The sequence below is a fragment of the Silene latifolia genome, chromosome 2 (assembly GCF_048544455.1).
Source record: "Silene latifolia isolate original U9 population chromosome 2, ASM4854445v1, whole genome shotgun sequence".
NCBI classification, from domain to species: Eukaryota; Viridiplantae; Streptophyta; class Magnoliopsida; order Caryophyllales; family Caryophyllaceae; genus Silene; species Silene latifolia.
Genome location: NC_133527.1, coordinates 11,534,031 through 11,553,714, shown reverse-complemented (window position 1 = coordinate 11,553,714; position 19,684 = coordinate 11,534,031). Strand labels below are relative to the sequence as shown.

The 19,684-nt window shown below is 37.8% G+C and overlaps 2 protein-coding genes across 2 annotated transcripts; both read left to right on the top strand.

Annotated features, from left to right (window-relative positions):
• Window positions 1–1,492: 1,492 nt before the first annotated feature.
• Window positions 1,493–8,503, top strand: LOC141642267 (multiple organellar RNA editing factor 3, mitochondrial). The gene is made up of 4 exons (XM_074451004.1): window positions 1,493–1,917; window positions 3,354–3,451; window positions 7,885–7,950; window positions 8,067–8,503. Exons 1-4 carry the CDS (start codon window positions 1,556–1,558, stop codon window positions 8,249–8,251), a joined length of 711 nt encoding a protein of 236 aa, XP_074307105.1. The 5' UTR covers window positions 1,493–1,555; the 3' UTR covers window positions 8,252–8,503.
• A 2,804-nt stretch (window positions 8,504–11,307) lies between these two features.
• Window positions 11,308–14,485, top strand: LOC141642266 (uncharacterized). Its single transcript, XM_074451003.1, has 2 exons — window positions 11,308–12,906; window positions 13,997–14,485. The coding sequence occupies exons 1-2, from the start codon at window positions 11,644–11,646 to the stop codon at window positions 14,171–14,173; spliced, it is 1,440 nt and encodes a 479-aa protein (XP_074307104.1). The 5' UTR covers window positions 11,308–11,643; the 3' UTR covers window positions 14,174–14,485.
• Window positions 14,486–19,684: the final 5,199 nt, after the last annotated feature.

Genomic DNA, 19,684 nt, shown 5'->3' with positions numbered 1-19,684 from the left:
TCTCAGATCGCTCGAAAAAACTCTCTTTTATATATATACTAGATTAGTTTTAACTATTTAAGTGCTTTTAGCGACTTAAAAATATATTCCTTCCGATCCAAACAGATGTTAACAATTACCTAAAATGGATGATCCATACCAATGGTTACATACCATGTTTGGCATGAAAAATAACTAAATTACCCCCCTACATCCACTACCGATTTACAACTTTACCATCCACTAACCAACTACTTATTTAATCCACCTAAATTTATGTGGTCTCAATTAATATTTTCTACTTTACCACTCACTTCTCCACATTTTCTTAAATAACCGTTTTTTACTTATGTTTACATATGTCTGGATGAAGAGTATTTATTAGGATGAGTAATAAGGCCATGTTTTTTTGGACTTAAAGTCATTCCCTTTAAGTTTAGTTTAATTTTTACATATATGTTCAATTTAGCTTCTATGAGTTCAGTTCAACTCTTATAAGTCAATTCAGCCCAGAAAAGTTTAGTTTCAATTCATACTCATTTTTCATTAAGCTCAGCTCTTATAAGTTCAGTTCAGTTCAGTTCAGTTCAATTTAGCTCTTATAAGTTCAGTTCAACAAATTGAGTCCAAAAGAACAGTCAGTTTGAAGTTGGAGTTCGCATCGAGTCTCTACAAGAGTTGACATTTGTACGTACGTTGTGCTTATTTTATAACTTAACATTCAACGGTGCTGGAAATAAAAACACCAAAAAAAAAAGTGAGTATCTTGGGATAGGGCTGAGCAAAACCGTATACCCGATACGTTTTGAAAACCGTATCGGGTATACGGTTTTTAAATTCACAAATTTATCGATACAGATCCGACCCGGTTTAACCGTATATACGGTTTTCGTATACCCGGTTTTTCCATATATCCGGTTTTCGTATACCCGGTTACGGATTTCAGTTATTTGTAGTTCAATTTATTGCATACGCGATAAAACCGGTTCACCTTAACTTAAATTTAATAATAGGTTACATATTAAAATAATCAAAATTTCAATATTGATTATACAAATGCATTAGGGAAAAAGAAAGTGGACAAGTTAAAGTAATTTTGGTTAAATTATTTAGTTTTTGTAAGATACTTTTGGTTTTTTTTAATTTTTTTTCAGAAACCGTATCAGAAACCGTATATCCGATTTCGTTTTTGCCTGACCCGGATACGATACGGTTTTTTGAAAACCGTATCGTATATACGAAAATTTGTTTAATTGAAACCGTATACCGGATCGTATCCGTATATTAAAACCGTTTCGTATAGTTTGCTCACCCCTATCTTGGGATACTCGCTGTCGGTCCCAATCTCGGATATAAGAAGACTAGAGGAAGGTTGGAGACTTGCAGTAGGTAGACCTGGCAAGAATAGCTCGGCCCAAAAAACCCATCCGTATTCAAATTGAAGACCTGAAGTCTGACCCAAGAACCAAATTGACCCGAATCTATTCAACCAGACCCGACTATTCATTATCACTAGATATGGTTTTCAAATGCCCCAAGACATAACCCATCTCAAAGCTTAAACCCTCAAACAACAATGGCGCATTTTCCAGTCCGTCGAACCCTCACAACCCTCCTCACCCGAACCTTCACCCAAACCCAAACCCGAACCTCATCTCTTCGCTCCCGCCTCCCACTATCCTTCCTCCAAACCCACCTCCTCTCCCCGAACCCAGCCCAACCAATCCAAACCCGGCTCAAATCAACCGGTTCGGGTTACTCACCCCTCAATGACCCGTCACCGAACTGGACCAACCGGCCTCCGAAAGAGACGATATTGTTAGATGGGTGTGATTATGAACATTGGCTTATTGTTATGGAGTTTCCAAATGATCCTAAACCTTCTGATCAAGATATGGTTAATTCTTATGTTCAAACCCTTGCTCAAATTGTTGGCAGGTTTGTCTCCGTCATTTGTTTACTATTTTGTTTTATCGGGTTTTTAGTCATTTGTTTACCTATTTCATTTTGTCAGGTTTTGGTCATTTGTTTACGTTTTTTATTTATTTGGTATGTCTTGTGTGGTGGAAAATGAAAGCCGAGTTTTTATTAGCGCACTTGTGTGTTGATGGAGAGGTAGTCTTGTATTCCCCTGGGGCCGTCACATTTATTTGCTTACATTTTTTGTTCTTCGTGAGGGGTATTTTAGTTAAAGGTAAATAAATGATTGAGACGGAGAGAGTATTGTTTTAGGTGGTGTTGTTTTTTGTTGAGGATTGTTGTTAGGACGATTATGTTATGAGATTTCAACCGTTTTGGGATTGTTGTATAGGATGAGTTAGGTTAGTAAGTTGGGAGAGATGAGTGTGATGCTTTGGTGGTAATTGAATTCAAGGTTGTCTAGTTCGACACGAGTACATCCCTCTCATATTTGAATATGTGATATGCTTAGTATCACGATAGTATATGCTTGAAGTTTAGCAGATTCGTGATTTGCTAGGAGTTGAGCGAATCCAGTAAAGCACGCTGAAGCGAGCTTACCAAATTGCTCCATAGATATGGTGTCTAACTTGAGCGTGACATGTAGAGATGTCCTCGCTTAGCTCCAGAATACGGTTCATTGAAGAAGGTGAAGCGTATAGTTCTTGAGACAGGTTGAGATGTCCTCATTTACTTCAAGAAAATGATTCATTAAAGAAGGTCAAGCTTGTAGTTCTTCCAATGTGATTGATATATATTTGGCTTTATAGATTTTAGGATAAGTGAAGATGTATGTGTTTTAAAAGTAAAATGTGGTATAGTGAGCAGAAGAATGAACAACTTGGAAAAGATTGTTTTGAGACGTGTTAGCAGAAGAAGAATATACGAGTTTTAGTATCCCTATTTAATGTAGAAGCAAAAAAGGGTGCCTAAATGCTTTAAGATGATTAGAACTTGGAAAGAGACGCTAAACTAAATAAAAATTACCTCACCACCAAAGTCGTACATAGGTAATTAAGCTTTTTTAAATTTAGTATCTGCCTAGTCTTTCTCTCAAGTTACAACAACACCATTTTGCTCGGGGCTATCAAACATGAAGTCCAACGTGTGATTTCTTTGGAATCATAAAATCCCATGCTTTGACCTTAGGAAACTTGGGAGCAATAATGCATCTTTTTGGAGTGCTATGTAGAAAATGAATATGCTTTTCATTCCCCTCAAAATGAAATTGTCTTCATATAATACATCAGTTCGCTGTGAAGCTCAACAGTTATTGGCGTGCTATGTAACCACGGGCCAGAAGAATGGCTCATAATTAAAAACGTTCAGCACTAATATTCGGTCTGATATATTGGATATTTGGATCCATAGAGTGTTCAGCACTAATAGTTATTTGCTGGTTATCTTGTTTGCAGTGAGGAGGCGGCGAAGAAGAAGATTTACTCTATTTCGACTACAACTTATACTGGATTCGGAGCTTTAATTTCTGAAGAGTTATCATATAAAGTTAAAGGTATTTTACTTGAGATTTATGTTTTAAAATGTTCATTTCTGACATTAGGAGCCGTTTGGTTTCGCACTAGGGAATCGGAAAGGGAAACAAGAGGAAAGGAAAAGGTTTCCCTTTGATATTATTACTTTTTGGGTTAGAATAAAAAAATAAGACCAAAGCCAACCACCACCCTAAACCACCATACCACCACCCTCAAACCACTTCTGCAGCGCCACCGTCAGCCAGCCCGCCGGAACGCTGTCAGTCCCTCAATTGAGTACTCTCTGTCGCTGACGAGCGCCCTCCCCACTCCGCTTTGAAACCTAACATCTTCAAGCTCTAATCACCATACCAACGCCAACAAATACTTCCTCACGCCACCGAAACCTCCTTCTCCGCCGTTAAAAACTCTAGATCTGGTGTTTACAGGGCTGGGGGAGGAGGTTGTGTAGGAGGGTATTTGTTGGTGTTTGTCTACTGTTTAGAGGTTGGGGATGGTGGGTTTCAAAGTGGAGTGAGGTTGGTCGATGTAGGTGGTGCCGACGTGGGTTGGCGGTACCAACAAGAGGGCGGGCGTTAGGGACTGACACCGGTGGTAGTATCGGCATGGGTGGAGGCGGCTGGTGTTGGTGGTAGATGTTGATGGTGGATGTAAGGGGTGGAGATAGGAGGTAGTAGGGAAAGGGTATGGGTATGGGTATGGGATACCCTTGGGGGAGGGGAATCAAATTAGAGGAGTTTGGGGTAATCCCATTCTGAAATTTGGGTAAAGGGTAAGGAAAAAGTGGGTAAATAAACAACAACAACAACGGGAATTGGAGAATTCCATTCCCTTTCCTAAAGACCCCTAACCAAACACCTCCATATTGATATGTGTTTGCTCATTTTCCTAAGTAAGATTGTTATCGCGGTAGTTTTCCTGCTCAGGGATTGAATCATATTGGCCATTTCTCCGTCTTAGGATCTATAGTGTCAACACTCCTCGTTTTTCAGATGTTCAAGAGGAATTTATGTGAAAGAAATTTTCAGATCCAATGTACCAGATTACCAGTGTAGGTCTGAGCCTTTTGCTGGACTATGGTATAGGAGAGGACTAGAGGAGGAATACTTGTGATATGTTGCAGTGGCAGAGGCGGTTGCTACAAGCTTGCTCATTTGTATTGTGTGTTTGAAGAGCATGAGGACTGTTCTCATCTGCTCTTGTTGCCTACTCCCGACGTTGAGATTGGTGAATATTCTTCTCGAGAATTGGGTACTGTGCAGGATGTATAATGGATTTATTGACTATCGACTTCTAGGGTTATGTAACAGTAATGATGGGAAATTTTTTGATGGGAGTCATGCTTTTCCTGTGGTGTTTTGTGTGTGGCTAAAGCAGTCGCTTCTGGAGCACTAGAACCTCATCATTCAATAGATTACACTTCATGTTGGGTTATTCATCTTGATTCCCTATAGCTTAAGGCAGTAGGTGCTTTTATTAATACCCTAATAACCTTTCTTCCTAGGAATTGGTATTACTTGAAATTTTAGTTAGGAGGACTCTTAAATTCTAATACTTACTGCTAATACTGTTTTTCTAAATTAATTAGTGAGGAATAACGCCTAAGTGTAGAAATTTGGGAATGGGTATTATATTGCGTGGACTCTTTGTGGCAAATGAAGTAGTTTATGTATTATTGTGGGGATAGCACATTGTATTTGTAGCCGCCCTTCCCCCCTGCACCACAATCGGCTGTTTCCGAAAACAAGGGACGAGGCATGACTTCATACAAACCCTATTGCTCAGTTATAGTGCTATAGTTGGATACACCAGGGGATATCGAAATTTTGTGTGGCTTACGACTAAATGGGTTCTGCCTTTTAAGTTTTAACTTTAGGTCAAACAAATATTATATATCTGTGAGTATGGTAATGTGTAACTTATTAACTTGCAAATTAGAAAGTTACCCTCTCCGTCCCGGTCAATAGTTATCAATTTCTTTTGGCACAAAGCTCAAGGAAGTGAGAGAGGATGTAAAATAGTTCAATTATTTATATAATTTCATCCACTTGCACATGTCCTTGTCAACCAAAATTTAGGAAAAATGGAAATAAATAACTGATACACCCTAAACTGGAAATAGATGCTGGCCGAGGGAGTAGTACAATGACCATCTTAAAATGATGGATCCTTGCTCTTAAAATGCAGGATCTTTGCTGACTACTATTATTACTCTTCTAAATAAGTCGTATAAGCGGCGCTCTACCGTAAGTTGCTTTTCATCTGAGGGCCGATTGGCCCGTCTCAGTTGCATGGTTGTCATCTTGTTGAATGTGGTCACAACCTTTTTTCAGTGACCATCTATTTGGTAAAGTCCAGGAAGAGAATATCTATGCCACCACCCTCATGTATCTTGCGCCCCTTTGTCCGTCCATGAACCTTGTTGTAACAAGTGCATGAGGATTTAAGTGATGTGGTACCTGGATACTATGTTACCTTGATTGTTTACTTATGAGGCCGCGCCCATGTCTAACACGACGTTAAAGTACATGATTATGGAATCCGTATCCAACCTTAGTACCTTATCATTCTCACATTTTTCCCAGAAGAGTAAAAAAGGGATGTCCAAGTAGTATCAATTAGAAAACGCATCTCTCTCTAGAAAATATCCTCCCATCTCTCTCTAAAAAAAAAGAAAATCCTAATTCCTGAGCTGATCCGCCGTCTCTCCTTACCAACCACTTCCCCTCCTTCTCCCCCTACCATCGCCGGAGATGGGGTCATTTCTTGACCCATCTCCGGTGATCGAACATGTTCCCTCTTTTTTGCGGTTCCCGATGGCCTGATTTCACTCCCTCCATGTTGTCGGATCTTGCTTTCTATCCCGATCGTCCGATCGTCGGTGGCCTTGGCTGTTGTTTCGTGTGGTCGCTCTGAGGTCGGTCCGTTCCGCCGTTCCCTTGTCCTGTCATCGAAAGCGTTGGCATGCAACCCAGGGGTGTCTCCCCTCTCCCTCGCCCCTTTCCCCACCCCTGGTAAGGTCCCGTGTCTTTGAAAGGTTGTTGGTCTGGTCGATGAGCATAGCTCATCTTGGTGGCTTTTTTCTGTTTGTGGTGGTGGTCTTGGACGATATGGTGTTCCCCCTCCCCCTTGCCCCCTCCCCCACCAGATCGGTCCTTTTCCGGTGTTTGTTGTCAAACTGTTGTGTCTTTTGGTTGGTAGGGATGCATGTCTGCCGATGGTCCTGGACGGGTCGTTTTGGAATTTGGAGTTTTAGAGGTATGTTTTTTGTTGGGTTTTTTCGTGTCTTTCGTGGATGGCACAAGTGTCCGTCTCCTTTTTGGTAGGTGCTGTTTTGGAGTGAGGTCATGGTTGCCGGGGTCCGTGTCTGTCGGTTAGAGGCGTGTTTGAGTAGGGTGGTTTTGGGGTTCGGTGTTGGTGTTGGTTGGGGTCTGAGGCGGTGGTCTTTTCGTCGTTGAATGGTTCATCTTTTCTGTTTTATGTCTAGCTTTTTTCTTCTAATAGCCTCCTTCGATAGGAGCCTTAGTCGTCGCTTTTGTGGTAAGCCAAGTCCCATTAGCGGTGTTGGTGATGTGGTGCTTGTGTCTCTGGGGGTTCGTGTTACTCATTGCAGGTTCGAGCTCTCGGTCTGTTTGTCCTATGATCACTGGGTGCGATCTTTAAGGTGTAGGAGATTTATCTCCGTCAATGGCAGACTTCGTCTTGCTTTTCACCTTTTCTTTCTACGCTCTTTTCGCAAGAGCGTAAGTACACCTTTTTATCGTCACTCCGTTGTTTGTATGCATCGATGGTACTTGGAGGTCCGCTGTGGTAATGAAGATGATATCAACGTTCGTGGCCAAGTTGCCGTCTTTAACCATTCTACCACCGTTAATCTTGCTTATCTTAATGTTGTAGTTATCCGTTTAAATAAAGGTTATGTTATCTCTATGTATGGCTTTGTAGGACTAGATCTAGTGGATGAGTGTCTGGTGCTACCTAGTCGAGTAGCTTACTTTGTATTGGTTACAATAATGTAAGTTATTCACCTACTGTCAAAAAAAAAAAAAAAAAGGGGATGTCCACATTACAAAATTAGAGGGCAGACTGTGTATAGAGCACTTAGATTTAAATCCTTTAGTTCTCAAATGTCTTAACTATTTTGCCTTAAATATTTCAAATGAATAGATATGATTTTGTTTTGGAGACATGTCCCCAGACGAGTATCATCATTTTAGCAGAGTCCCTGTTTGTCTGAACAATTGAGTTATGGTTAGCCTGACATCTGAATACTGTACGCATACCGAAGTCCTAGCAACATAGCCTGGATGGCTGGGTGTTTATGGTCATATAGGTTCAGGCGTTTTTAGCCGACTTTGATTGTGTGAGATTATTCATAGCTTTGTCATGGCTTTCTTTTTGTTTTATTTCAATTACTGACTTCTTGATATCTTTTTTTTTTTTCCTCCTGCAGCATTACCTGGTGTTCTATGGGTCTTACCTGATTCTTACCTTGACGTTCCCAATAAAGACTATGGAGGTGCGTAATTGTCACTAATTGAAATACTGAGACCTCACAATTTTCTTCTTCTGACTCTAGCCTCTTTGTTTGATTTTTTTTATGTAGCTAATTGATGTTGTAATTATGGTTTATAGGTGATTTATTTGTCGATGGTAAAGTTATCCGTAGGCCAGAATATGATTTTAGTGAAAGGCAGACCAATCCTAGACATAGACCTCGCCCTCGACAGGACAGGCGCAGTAGGGGTCCCACGCAGATCCAAAATCGAACCCAGTCTATGCAGCAGTCGATGAATAGACAAAATGTACCTCAAAGTTAAGGCGGCTATCCTGCTGTGAACTAGGTTTATTTAATATCATGAAACCTTAAGTCAACTTGCTTTCATTAGTTTTTCCTGTGTGACTTTTCTGTTGGGAGTATTTCCTGAGATGCTTATGTTCCAATGAGACTGTGATCGCCATCCGAGGTAAAGTTTGTAAAAAAGAATTGGAAATATTGTCAGCTAGTTTGTACACATTCTATCTGACCGTCTATTTAGGCTCATAAGCATGCTGTTTTTACCACTGACCCAAAATGATTCAAAGTTCAAACCGAAATTGTTTGTACAGTCCTAGACAGGTCGGGTTGGGTTGGGTTATGGTTGACCTAATAAGCCGCACTTCTACTAAATTTCTCATGAGATATTTTTAATCATTGGATATTTTTCTTGAGATGTTTCAAGTAATGAATCAAACTTGCTCTTTTGTGCACCAAAATGCAGCTGAACATGGCTTGTTTCTATTGAAGTGATCTATTGTTTGGAAGAACTGCGAAAATTGAGAATGTGATTGCCATGACGGAGAGTGCCTATTGGGTGTTTGGTTAGAGGTTTTGGTAAAATGAATTCATTCATTCCTAAGGGTAAGATTATTTACCCCAATTTCATATTTACCTTTCCCTACCTAGTTTTCATATTTACCACACAAACAACCTCGTCATCTCCCACCACATGTGTCCAAAGGCCACCCCCCACCATAAACTACTCCTCACCCATTGAAACTCTCTTCTCAACTCCCTAAAATTTGGTGCTTGTAGGAGTTGAGAAGGGAATTTCGATGATCGGGGAGGAGTTTCTAGGGTTGGGGTTAGGCTTTCGACACATCTGGTGGGAGATGACAATGTTGTTTATGCCATGAGGAAGGGGAGTCGATGAGGCCGATAGGGTGGCGTAGCAAGGGTTGAGTATGAGGGGGTTTTGGGCATAGTTACTGGATTTGGTATGCGTACGCTCCCACTTATTTGTTATGTATGTGTCCCTACCATTTGTTATGTGATCTTTGAGAAAATTGTTGATTACGGCCTTTTAAAAACAACTTTTTGAAAATTACAGCCTTATATAATTTTTTTTGTAAATTACATCCATTATATTACTTCTGATCAGAAGTTACATCCAAAACATATACTCAGGCCGAAAATTGATGCAAATTTGAATTTTAGTCACTTAAGTTCATTTTTTATGACGAAATTGCCCTTACCTTCATCTTTTATATTCTCTTATGTTCTTCACATTTCATTTGGCCATCATCTCTTTTAATTCTTCATATCTTCAACATTCTTACCTAATAAATCTTCCAATTTACCCCTTTCTTAAACATCCTTACCTAATAAATCTTCCAATTTATCCCTTTCTTCAACATCTATTCTAATCAATTTAATTGAATGAGACAAATGATAAGAATAATACCTCAAATATAGACAATAAAAAGAAGAATATACCAACTCATACAGCTACCCCTAAACCATCGTCGGTCTAATGATTAATTTATTTAATCCGATGACTTACAGAAAACGACCGTAATAATCTATTGACCTTTCCCCTACTACCCCTTTGGCACACATACCGGTATCCTTTGGCGCATATGCATGCTTTGATCCGGGTTAGCACCCCTACCAAATGCTTATGAAAAATCAAAATAAGACCAAAAACTAATTTTAGATATAAACCCTAAAATTCAATTCAATTTTAGTAATAGAAATTAGGGGAAATGGGCAATGGATTTCAGTAGGGGGAATGGATTTGAGTAGGGAATGGATTTTGTTCAAATAGAAAATAATTATGGTGTTCTTCCAAGTAGAAATTAGGGGAAATTTTTAGAGAGTGATGATGAAGATATATGATTTCAGGGTAAAATGATATGAGAGAGGTAGAAAATCTGGGTAAGTAAGCTATAACACAACACAAGGGTATATCGGTCATATTTTAAAAAAAAATCACCGGAATCCTCAACTTGGCGCAATTTTGGAAGAAAAGTGTTATTATGGATGTAATTTACAAAAAAAATTATATAAGGCTATAATTTTCAAAAAGTGATTTTTAAAAGGCTGTAATCAACAATTTTCTCGTGATCTTTTACCTAAATTGCACATAACCCCAAACGTTTGGGGGTAATTTGCTATTTTTTCCTGCAATTCTGCCCCAGTAAGTCTCTCATCAGACAACAATATCTTTTAAGATGAAAACCGGTTAAAATATGATCCAACTTGCATATATAGGACAAATCTTTTGTTGGTTCCTAGACATCCTCTTTTTGTCTTCTCGACCATAGTCCATATTTGACCCATTTTAAGTTAAGACACAGATGCTTATTTAGGGGTATACGCTCCCATCTATTTGTTATGTAAAAGATTTGCTATGCGTACGCTCCCACCTATGGTGTACCCCCGTGTTTTTTTGTTTTCTATGTTGTACTCCTACATTTTTAAAATTTTATATATAGTATACCCCTAAACTCTATACATTAGTTTATACAATGACCTTATTCATTGTTTTTGTTAGCTTAATTTCTTAATTGATCTATTAAATCGTCTATTTACCATTCTAATTACTCGACAACCTACTCATTAATTACTTATTAGTTCACCGAATTACCGTTAACCCACCAAATAGTATACGAATTTAACTCAAATTCATCAAATCGTCATTATCATTTCATGCTTCATAACGGAGGTTTTTAATATTAGTTTGTGTTTATTAAAAGTGATTTGTAATGCTTCTCGTATACGATGGTGATACAAAATTAATGAGTCAAAATAAAGGTCAAATTACGGTTGTTTTATAGTGATAAAGTTAATGGAGATTTGAAGGAGGTCAAGATGGAGAATAAGTAAGAAATTTAAGGGTACACCATAGAATTTCAAAAATATATGGGTGCAACATAGAAAATCAAAAAATTCAGGGGTACACCGTAGAATATCTCAAAAAACTTTTATCACCCACCATTTTCATATACCTGTTCAGTAAATCTCCTTTAAAACAGCACTATCCGTTTAAGTTTAAAACGGGTCAAATTTATACAACTTGTGTATATAAAAAGATTGCATAAATGTATACTACTCGTCTACTCTGTATAACTAGAATTACTTGATCATCTACTGATCATATATTCATATATACTTGCATCTTCTGGTCCAATTACTTTCTCTCTCGGAATCTTCCCCAATCTCATCATCTCAAAATTAGGGTTCTTTCGTAATTCTTAGATTCTATAGATAATCAACCTAATTAATTCCACACAACACTTTTATCATCTTTAATTTCTTCTTGCAATCTTATGCGATCTGATCTCTACAATCGAAGATCAAGATCTCAATTCCTTCATCATCAAGGTACATTTCCGTTAATTCGTTTTTCTAATTACTTTCTAATTTTGATAATCAAATCGAGAATTAAGTATGAATTCGAATCTAAACAAATTTGATTTCGATTTCGGAATCGGATCGAACAATCGATCATCGAAACCCCTAAATGAGCAGAAAAACAAATCAGCTAGTAATTCGTATTCGTATCCGTATTCGAGCTCAACGACGTCGTTTTCGGCTGCTAAGTCAACGCCGGCGTGGCAACCGAATAAACCGTCGTGGACTCACCAACCCGCGCCGAGTCAACCCGGGTTGACTCGGACCGAGTTTGGCGGAGGTGCGTCTATGGTGGGTGATATAAAGGGGAAGAGTTGGAACTCTATGGCGCCGGCTGTGCCGCCTCCGAAGGTTGCTGTTGCTAGCAGCGTTGGAATTGCGAATAAGAACCCTAATTTGTTTGGTGATTTGGTGAGCTCTGCAATTGGGCAGAATAAAAGTAGTAGTAATGCGCCATTGAAAAGTAGTGCACCTGCGAAAAGCTCCTTTTCCATGGGGGGTGTGGCGAATTCTTTGCCTAAGACTAGTGGTGCTAGTAGTTATGGCAATGTGGGTAGTTCTACACCGAACAATGTGGGTAATTCTAGTGGTTATGGGAATATGGGTGGTTCTATGAAAAATGGGGGTAGTGCTAGTGGTTATGGGAATTCGAGTGGTTCTTCGATGAATAATGGGGGTAATGCTAGTTGGGGTTTTAATCAGAGCCCAGTGAATAAGGGTTCGGGTTTTGGTGGTTCAGCAATGCCTAGTGCTGGTGTCGGAGGGGGAATGAACTCGAACAAGGACCCATTTGGCTCTTTGAATTTTTCGTCCAAGCCAATGGGGAGTAGTGTTGGAGGTGGTGGTGGGGGTGGTATTGGTTCTATGGGTAAAGGTGCTGCTATGCCGACACAGAACTTTGATTTTGGTGATTTTGAGATGGCGTCAAAGTCGACTCCTTCTGTTTTCTCGTCTGGCAGCGATAATCCCTTGGGATCGAATTCTGGAGGACAAGAGACTTCGGGTGGGAATGACTGGGAATTTGATTCGGGTTTTGGAGGACATGGTGATGGGAGTACAACTGAGCTTGATGGTCTACCACCACCTCCAGCTGGGATATCTGCTTCCACCGCAAAGAGTAAGGGTCTTGATAACTACAAGCAGGGTCAATATGCTGATGCTATAAAATGGCTTTCTTGGGCTGATGTTCTTCTTGAGAAAGCTGGTGATGGTACTGGTACTATGGAGGTCTTGTCGTGTCGGGCCTCATGTTACAAGGAAGTTGGGGAATACAAGAAGGCCGTTGCAGATTGCACTAAGGTATATTTCTGCCTTATAAGTTCGTGTCTTGTCGATGTGCTGTACGATGTGTTCTTTGACCTGATTTTGTTATATACTTAATGTGATATAATTATTAATGACTGAGCTGCGCGATTTTCCTATTCGCTATTTTTTTTCCCATTGTTTTACAGACTGTTGATGGTTACAAAAGATTATGTTAGGAAATTGTGTTCAGCCTCTCTTTTTGCTGTTGTTGTTGATGAACTTGCCTTTTGGTGTTTGTCTACCTATGTCCTATGGTCAATGTAGATTACTCCTTGGAAATGGATAGCCTAGGATTTACCTATGTTTATTTGTTTAATTAGTGATTAGAACTTAGGTGGAGTTGGTCAAGTGGGTCAGTCTATGCACGACACGGTTCCACAATATGAATCTATCTATATGTGATATGAAGGGGACACAGCCGCAGGGAGTCACAGATGGGCTCCTTATAGTAAGTTATGCCTTTTGCCAAAACAGAAAATTTTCCAAATTCTATAAAACTTGAATACAAAATCCAAACAAAATATTCTTGCCAATGTTGGTAGGTTTTTGACTAGGAGATGCTAGGACTTTGGATAGATATTGCCATTCAATATAGTGATTCACAAATTTGTTGAACTTGGCTTCTGTGTGGAATCAGGTGGTTACTAGAAAGGAAAGTATTGTCACAGATTACACTGGAAAAAAAATGATTTTTTAAAAACAGTTTCTGATCACTAATAGTAATATAACTTCCCAAATGCCTAGTTGCCTTTGGCATCTTGGAAGTTTTAAATTAGATCGCTTGGTCGCATTTGTTAGAGAATAGATATGACTAATTATACAGCAAGTGAAGTAGGTTAAATTTTTAGAAATCTGATTCATGTCATTGAGCACAGACAAACTGGCTATGTATGCAGCATTTTAGAAATTTTTTGAGTGATCAACTTTATATTGCTATCTGTCTAGTACTATGACAAGTAATTTTTGTAGACTATGAATCTGCTGCTAGATACTGGCTGTTATTTTTATTCTCTCAGTACTTTTTACGATTCAAATTTGAATCTTTTGAAGTGCGAACTTTAATCTTGTTTGTCTTATGATACAGGTGTTGGATCAGGATGGAAAGAATGTCACTGTCCTGGTACAACGGGCACTTCTGTATGAGAGCATGGAGAAATATAGACTTGGAGCTGACGATCTGAGAACAGTCATGAAACTAGATCCAGGGAACAGGGTCGCAAGAAGCACCATTCATCGTTTAAATAAAATGGCTGAATGCTAATCAGTGAGTCTGCATCACTCTTATTATTCCTCGCTCATTTCTTAGTACGTTTATACTTTTTTCCTCTCCAACTTTAAGAGTTGCAATTTGCAACTATATTTTGCTCTAGATACTGCATTTTTATTATTTTCTGGGAGTGGTATACGTTTAATGTGGGTGTCGTTTGAACTGGGTTCCCTTGTATAAGTTGTGTATTACCTTCGGCTTGGTTTGACTGAATGTTAATGTTCTTTGTGGCCTTGTAATTCATTGTTCTGTTGATACTTGTACTGATAAAGCTTATGTTATCCATTGACATTTCGTATTGTTCAACTGGCTGAAGCGGCTGTTTTTTTTCTTGTCAGTTATCTGTTTATCCATTAATTTTGCCATGTTTGATTCATCAAAATGTTAGTCTGAATCAGTACACTTTTGGACATTGTTGATTATTGTATATTTTGATAATCGGTCGAAGTCATTTTTAATTGATTATCAAATTCAAATATGCACAAGCTTGTGACCGTCACAAGCAAGAGGGGCCGCATTTTTAAATGGGCATTGGACAGGATCGCAGGAAAAAGAAATACTGTAACGGGCAGAAAAGGTGTGGAAACATGGTCGCGTTTTTACTGTCACCCTTCTTTTCATCAAGCTCTACGTTTATGCCGTACCCCCTCCGCCTCGGAACTTTATTCCAAAAAATATAACACAGCTAGTAAACAAAGAAGAACAACCACGGAGCAAAAGTATCTCAACTAACACAAATTCTCATTATAGGCAGAAGATATCATCCGTCTATAATTATAGACGGATCAAATATATATCCACTAAGTATAAGACAAGCAACAAGTTGCATATTGGAGCCCAAAAATATCATCACTTTAAGTATATTTGACTTGTCTTTCACTTTAAAAGGATATATCCGTCTATTAGTGAGACTAATTGCTCAACTAATAACAATACCAAAAATGAACTTTCGAGGTAGTTGCATAACTATGTCGGCAATATCTGAATGATCAGGAGAAAGAGGTATTTGTACGAACAGCTACTCTTCTATAGGACCGTCCTATATTTAGGACGGGCCCAATAGAAAAGACTAGCCCAACAATTGCACGATAAACCAAATCAACACATTAAAAATCCTTAACCTCCACTAACGTAACCTCCTCTCTCTCCTTTGCAACCCATGACATATTTAGACATCGCTCCAAAGTCTCCAGCTATTCCACCGCCTTCATCAGCACCACCACGTCCCTTCAACACTTCAAGTCACGTCCTCGTCATCTTGGTGATTTTCGTTTCAATCACGTTCTTTTGCCCATTTCTCTCCGTCCACCAATCAATTCAAACTTAAAAAGGTAAAGATAATCAGCGTGGCCGACTTAAAATTAGGTTTCGTAACTGATCTTCGAAGTTACGGTTTCTAAAGTTGAATACTCGTATTTTTAAATGGAAAACTTCGAATTTTATGCTGAAAATTATGAGGTTGTGATTTTTGTTTGATTGAAGTTATGATTAACTTTCAAATATACGTATTTTAATCATCTTAGAGTTTTAATTTCAAAACTCACAATTTTAGGTTAAAAACTCATATAAATACAATGAAATTTCAAGGTTTTTAATTTGTTTATTTTCTTTGTTTTTGTTAAGTACTTCGTAGGGTTTTAATTTAATGACAATTAAATTTAACTTGAAAGCTTAAAGCTGTACTTTAATGGCTTGGAGTAGAATATTTGTGAAGAGTTTGCGGTGGGTTGTCGTTGGTGATATCGGCGTTGACGGGGTGTTGGTTGGGAGGCTGGTTTCGTCACCATTCAGAAATAGTCCTGTATTAACTAAGTAATTATTTGATTTTTTGGGCCTTTTTGTTAATGGGTTGGTCTCAAAGTATGAGACCGTCTTATATAATAATTTGTGTTGTACGAATGTCACCTTTTTGTGAGAGGTCACAAACTTGTGACGGGATTAGCCCGTCACAAGCAAGACTAACTGTTTTTATTATACTCCGCAAGTTATTACTCTTGCTAATTGTCTAAAAAGAAAAAAAGAAAAAAGAAAAAAAAAAAAAAAAAACTCAGCAAGTTAATTCTACTATACTACAATGCACTTTTACTTGGAGCCGACAAACATTTGCTATTTTGCTACGAGTAAGGCCTTGTTCTTTTGGATTTAAAGTCACTCCCTTTAAGTTAAGTTCAGCAAAATTAAGTTAAGTTCAGAAAAGTTCAGCTCCTAAGTTAAGTTAAGTTCAGCAAAATTAAGTTCAGAAAAGTTCAGCAAAATTAAGTTCAGCAAATTAAAATTAAGTTCAGAAAAGTTCAGCAAAATTAAGTTCAGAAAAATTAAGCAAAATTATAAGTTTCATAATATTGACGAATTTTAAAAAAAAGCTACGATTTTCGTTCAAATCGATTGTATAAACAATCCGAAATTAATTATTATTCTATATTTTTTTCAAAAAAAAAAGGTATTTATTTCAACCTCAAATACAATAGGATATTTGTCTTCTATTAGCGATAAAAAAAACAAATCTTAGATGTCATATGCCCGAATTTAAACATAGACCGTCCGAAGGAATGTTAGAACATTTTAATTACCAACATTCGTCATTGAGAACGAAAGTTGAAATGACATTTGATTTATGCAGTTCAAAACCCGAACCTGACCTCAACCTAAGTATGCCTATTTTACATTTATATTCTTACAAATAATAACATTACTTTTTTCGCATATAATAATTTCAAAACAAACAAGGGTAATACTCCTTCTATCACGGTCATTTGTTATCCTTTTCCATTTTATAATGTTTCAGACAATTATTGTCTTTTCTATTTTTTAAAAAAATTAGATGAATCATTTGATTATTCATACTCAATTTGTTCCACTTATCATTCAGTAATTGGCTTTCTTCTCTTTCATTTATTAATATTCTAAAGGCTTTTTAAAGAAAAGGTACAAAAAAAAGAAAACCAATATTGCCTAACTCTTTCAGTCCTATAAAAGCACTAACACAGCTCATATATTCTCCTCTTCTCTTTCTCCTCCAAAAAAGAAACAAAACCACAATCAAAACTCAACAGCAACTAGAAACAAAAAACAAGTTCAGATTAAGAGGTATGTAAAATTATTACTAAGTTGTATTTACTTTTGTAATTAATTTTTAGGACTCTATTATTTAAATAAAACTTATCTTATCAACCTTTTTCATGTATTCTACCTTGCATGTAATCAATACTATTAGCATTCATTCTTTGTACTTGTATGTTGTTCATTGTTAAGCTCATCCTATTAATGGAATCAAAAATCTAATTGCATGCATGTAAACAATATTATTGCCATTGCTTCTTTAAACTTGCATATTGTTCAATGTTAAACTGTTCCTGTTTCTGGAGTTCTGTACCTAACTGCATGCATGTAAATAATATTATTGACATTACTTCTTCATTTTTACATGTTCTTCCTTATGCATGCCTAAGTTACCACAGTTAGTCTATCATGCAGATCCACTAGAGTAGTACTTCAGTTCAAAATCACTAGGTTTCTGCATACATAATTAGGAATTTAACAAAGGAAAACAGCACTATCTATGCTAAAACCGATTGTCCAATTACCATGGCTGCCCTATCATTCAGTCCCACTTTAGTAACATTTCAGTTGAAAATCACTTGCTTCTTCTTAAAGTCTAATTATCTGCATATAAATTACCACTAATCTGTTTAAAGAATCCACATTTTCAGAGAAATTTTCTACATTCATGTTATAGTCTCAGTACTTGTTATTGCCTCAACACTAATTGCATGCCTATTCTATCATCATTTACATGGAGGCCACAGTAATCTATTTAAGGAATGCACATTTTCATGCTCATTTTCTTCATTCATGTTATAGTCTGCAACATTTACATGGAGGCCATCCCTACATGCAACTAAATTATCACTGTAATTATACCAGTTCAACATTACAACCATGTCCTAATGTATTGCACCGCATGCAGAATGAGGCCAAATAAGGTATATCTTACTCAGCTCACATCATCAAGCAAGAACTACAAAGTTAAGGTGCATGTAATCGAAAAAGGTCGTCCGAAACGTTCTCCTACAAAGGGAACTCTTTACCAGAACTTAGTTTTGGAAGATGAAAAGGCATGGCTTCTTTCCATCAATCCCAACTTACTATTTCAGTGATTCACAAACCAACATTATCTCCCTATTTCAAAGCAAACTAATTTTGACACCAAGTCTATTTAACCGATAACTAATAAACTTGTAGGGATCCAGAATGCGCGGCACCCTCTTTGGAGAACAGATAGAAGGGTATAAGGATGTCTTAATGTACAATGGCGAGTATGAAATTGCTAATGCACCAATCAGACCTTGTGACGAGAAGTGGAGAGCAACTACATCAGATTTAAAGTACCAAATGCAATTTGGAAAGCCTGCCATTATAGAACAAGTTCATAGTAGCCAAGGACCCCTCTTGCCACAATATAGACACATTGCTCACAATCCAAAAACTGGTGACCCAGATGACAAATATGGTAAGACAACAACCCAAAAACCCGGCTCGTGCACATTGCATTGCTTATAATCATAACCTGTCATATCTAATAAATTAACATAAATGTGTAGATATAGCTGCAGTTGTTCTCTTTGTGGAACCACAACCCCGCAGAATTACCAGAGACGAAGGCCGTGTAATTGCTGTCCGTGAAATCACAGTTATTGATCACAGGTTATTATCTTACTTGCCAGAAATTACAGCTACTACTGCTAAATACTTTATAAATTACTTACTAATATATACAAGTGTCCTCTGCACTAAACGTCAGCACTGAACAACCAATTATCTATTTCTGCTTGGAACGATTTGGCTGAAGACGAGTGCGATTTACTAATACAAAAAGCAGAGCAGCTTCAGGTGGTTGGATTCACAGCACTTAAGGTCTCATCTCACATAGGTACCACACACTTCCATTTCTCCCTTATTATTTGACAACATCAACTACACAGTAATAAATACATACACATGCCCAGGTTTCTCAATGACAACAACCATGTCAACAACAATTATACATTCAGCTGATGGTGATAAGCCCCACGCTTTGGAAGACTGGTAAAACATACAGCTGAACCTCTTCATATATGTGTAAAATAAACACACCTTACTGACCCAATTACATTCCAATTCAGGGTAGCTAACCACAAAACCAAGCTATGCCACATCCAAGCAAGAATCCAACAACTAAAAGGCTTAATGGGTACCCACCAAAACACAACGATCGCTAAACTGCGCATGAAGAAGGTAATATTTCCTCTTCTTTTCTACATCAAACCCAACTGTAATACCCCCATATTCCAAGTGCCTTACCAGAACCACTCAAGGCATGGAAGTGCTACCATCTCGGTTACCCGAGGCAATGATAATCAAATGACAATGAAGAAACATAATTTAAATAACAAAATAGTTTAAAGTGATTACATGATCAAAACCAAAACCAAAACCAAAACTGAAATACAAGATTCTCAGACGGTC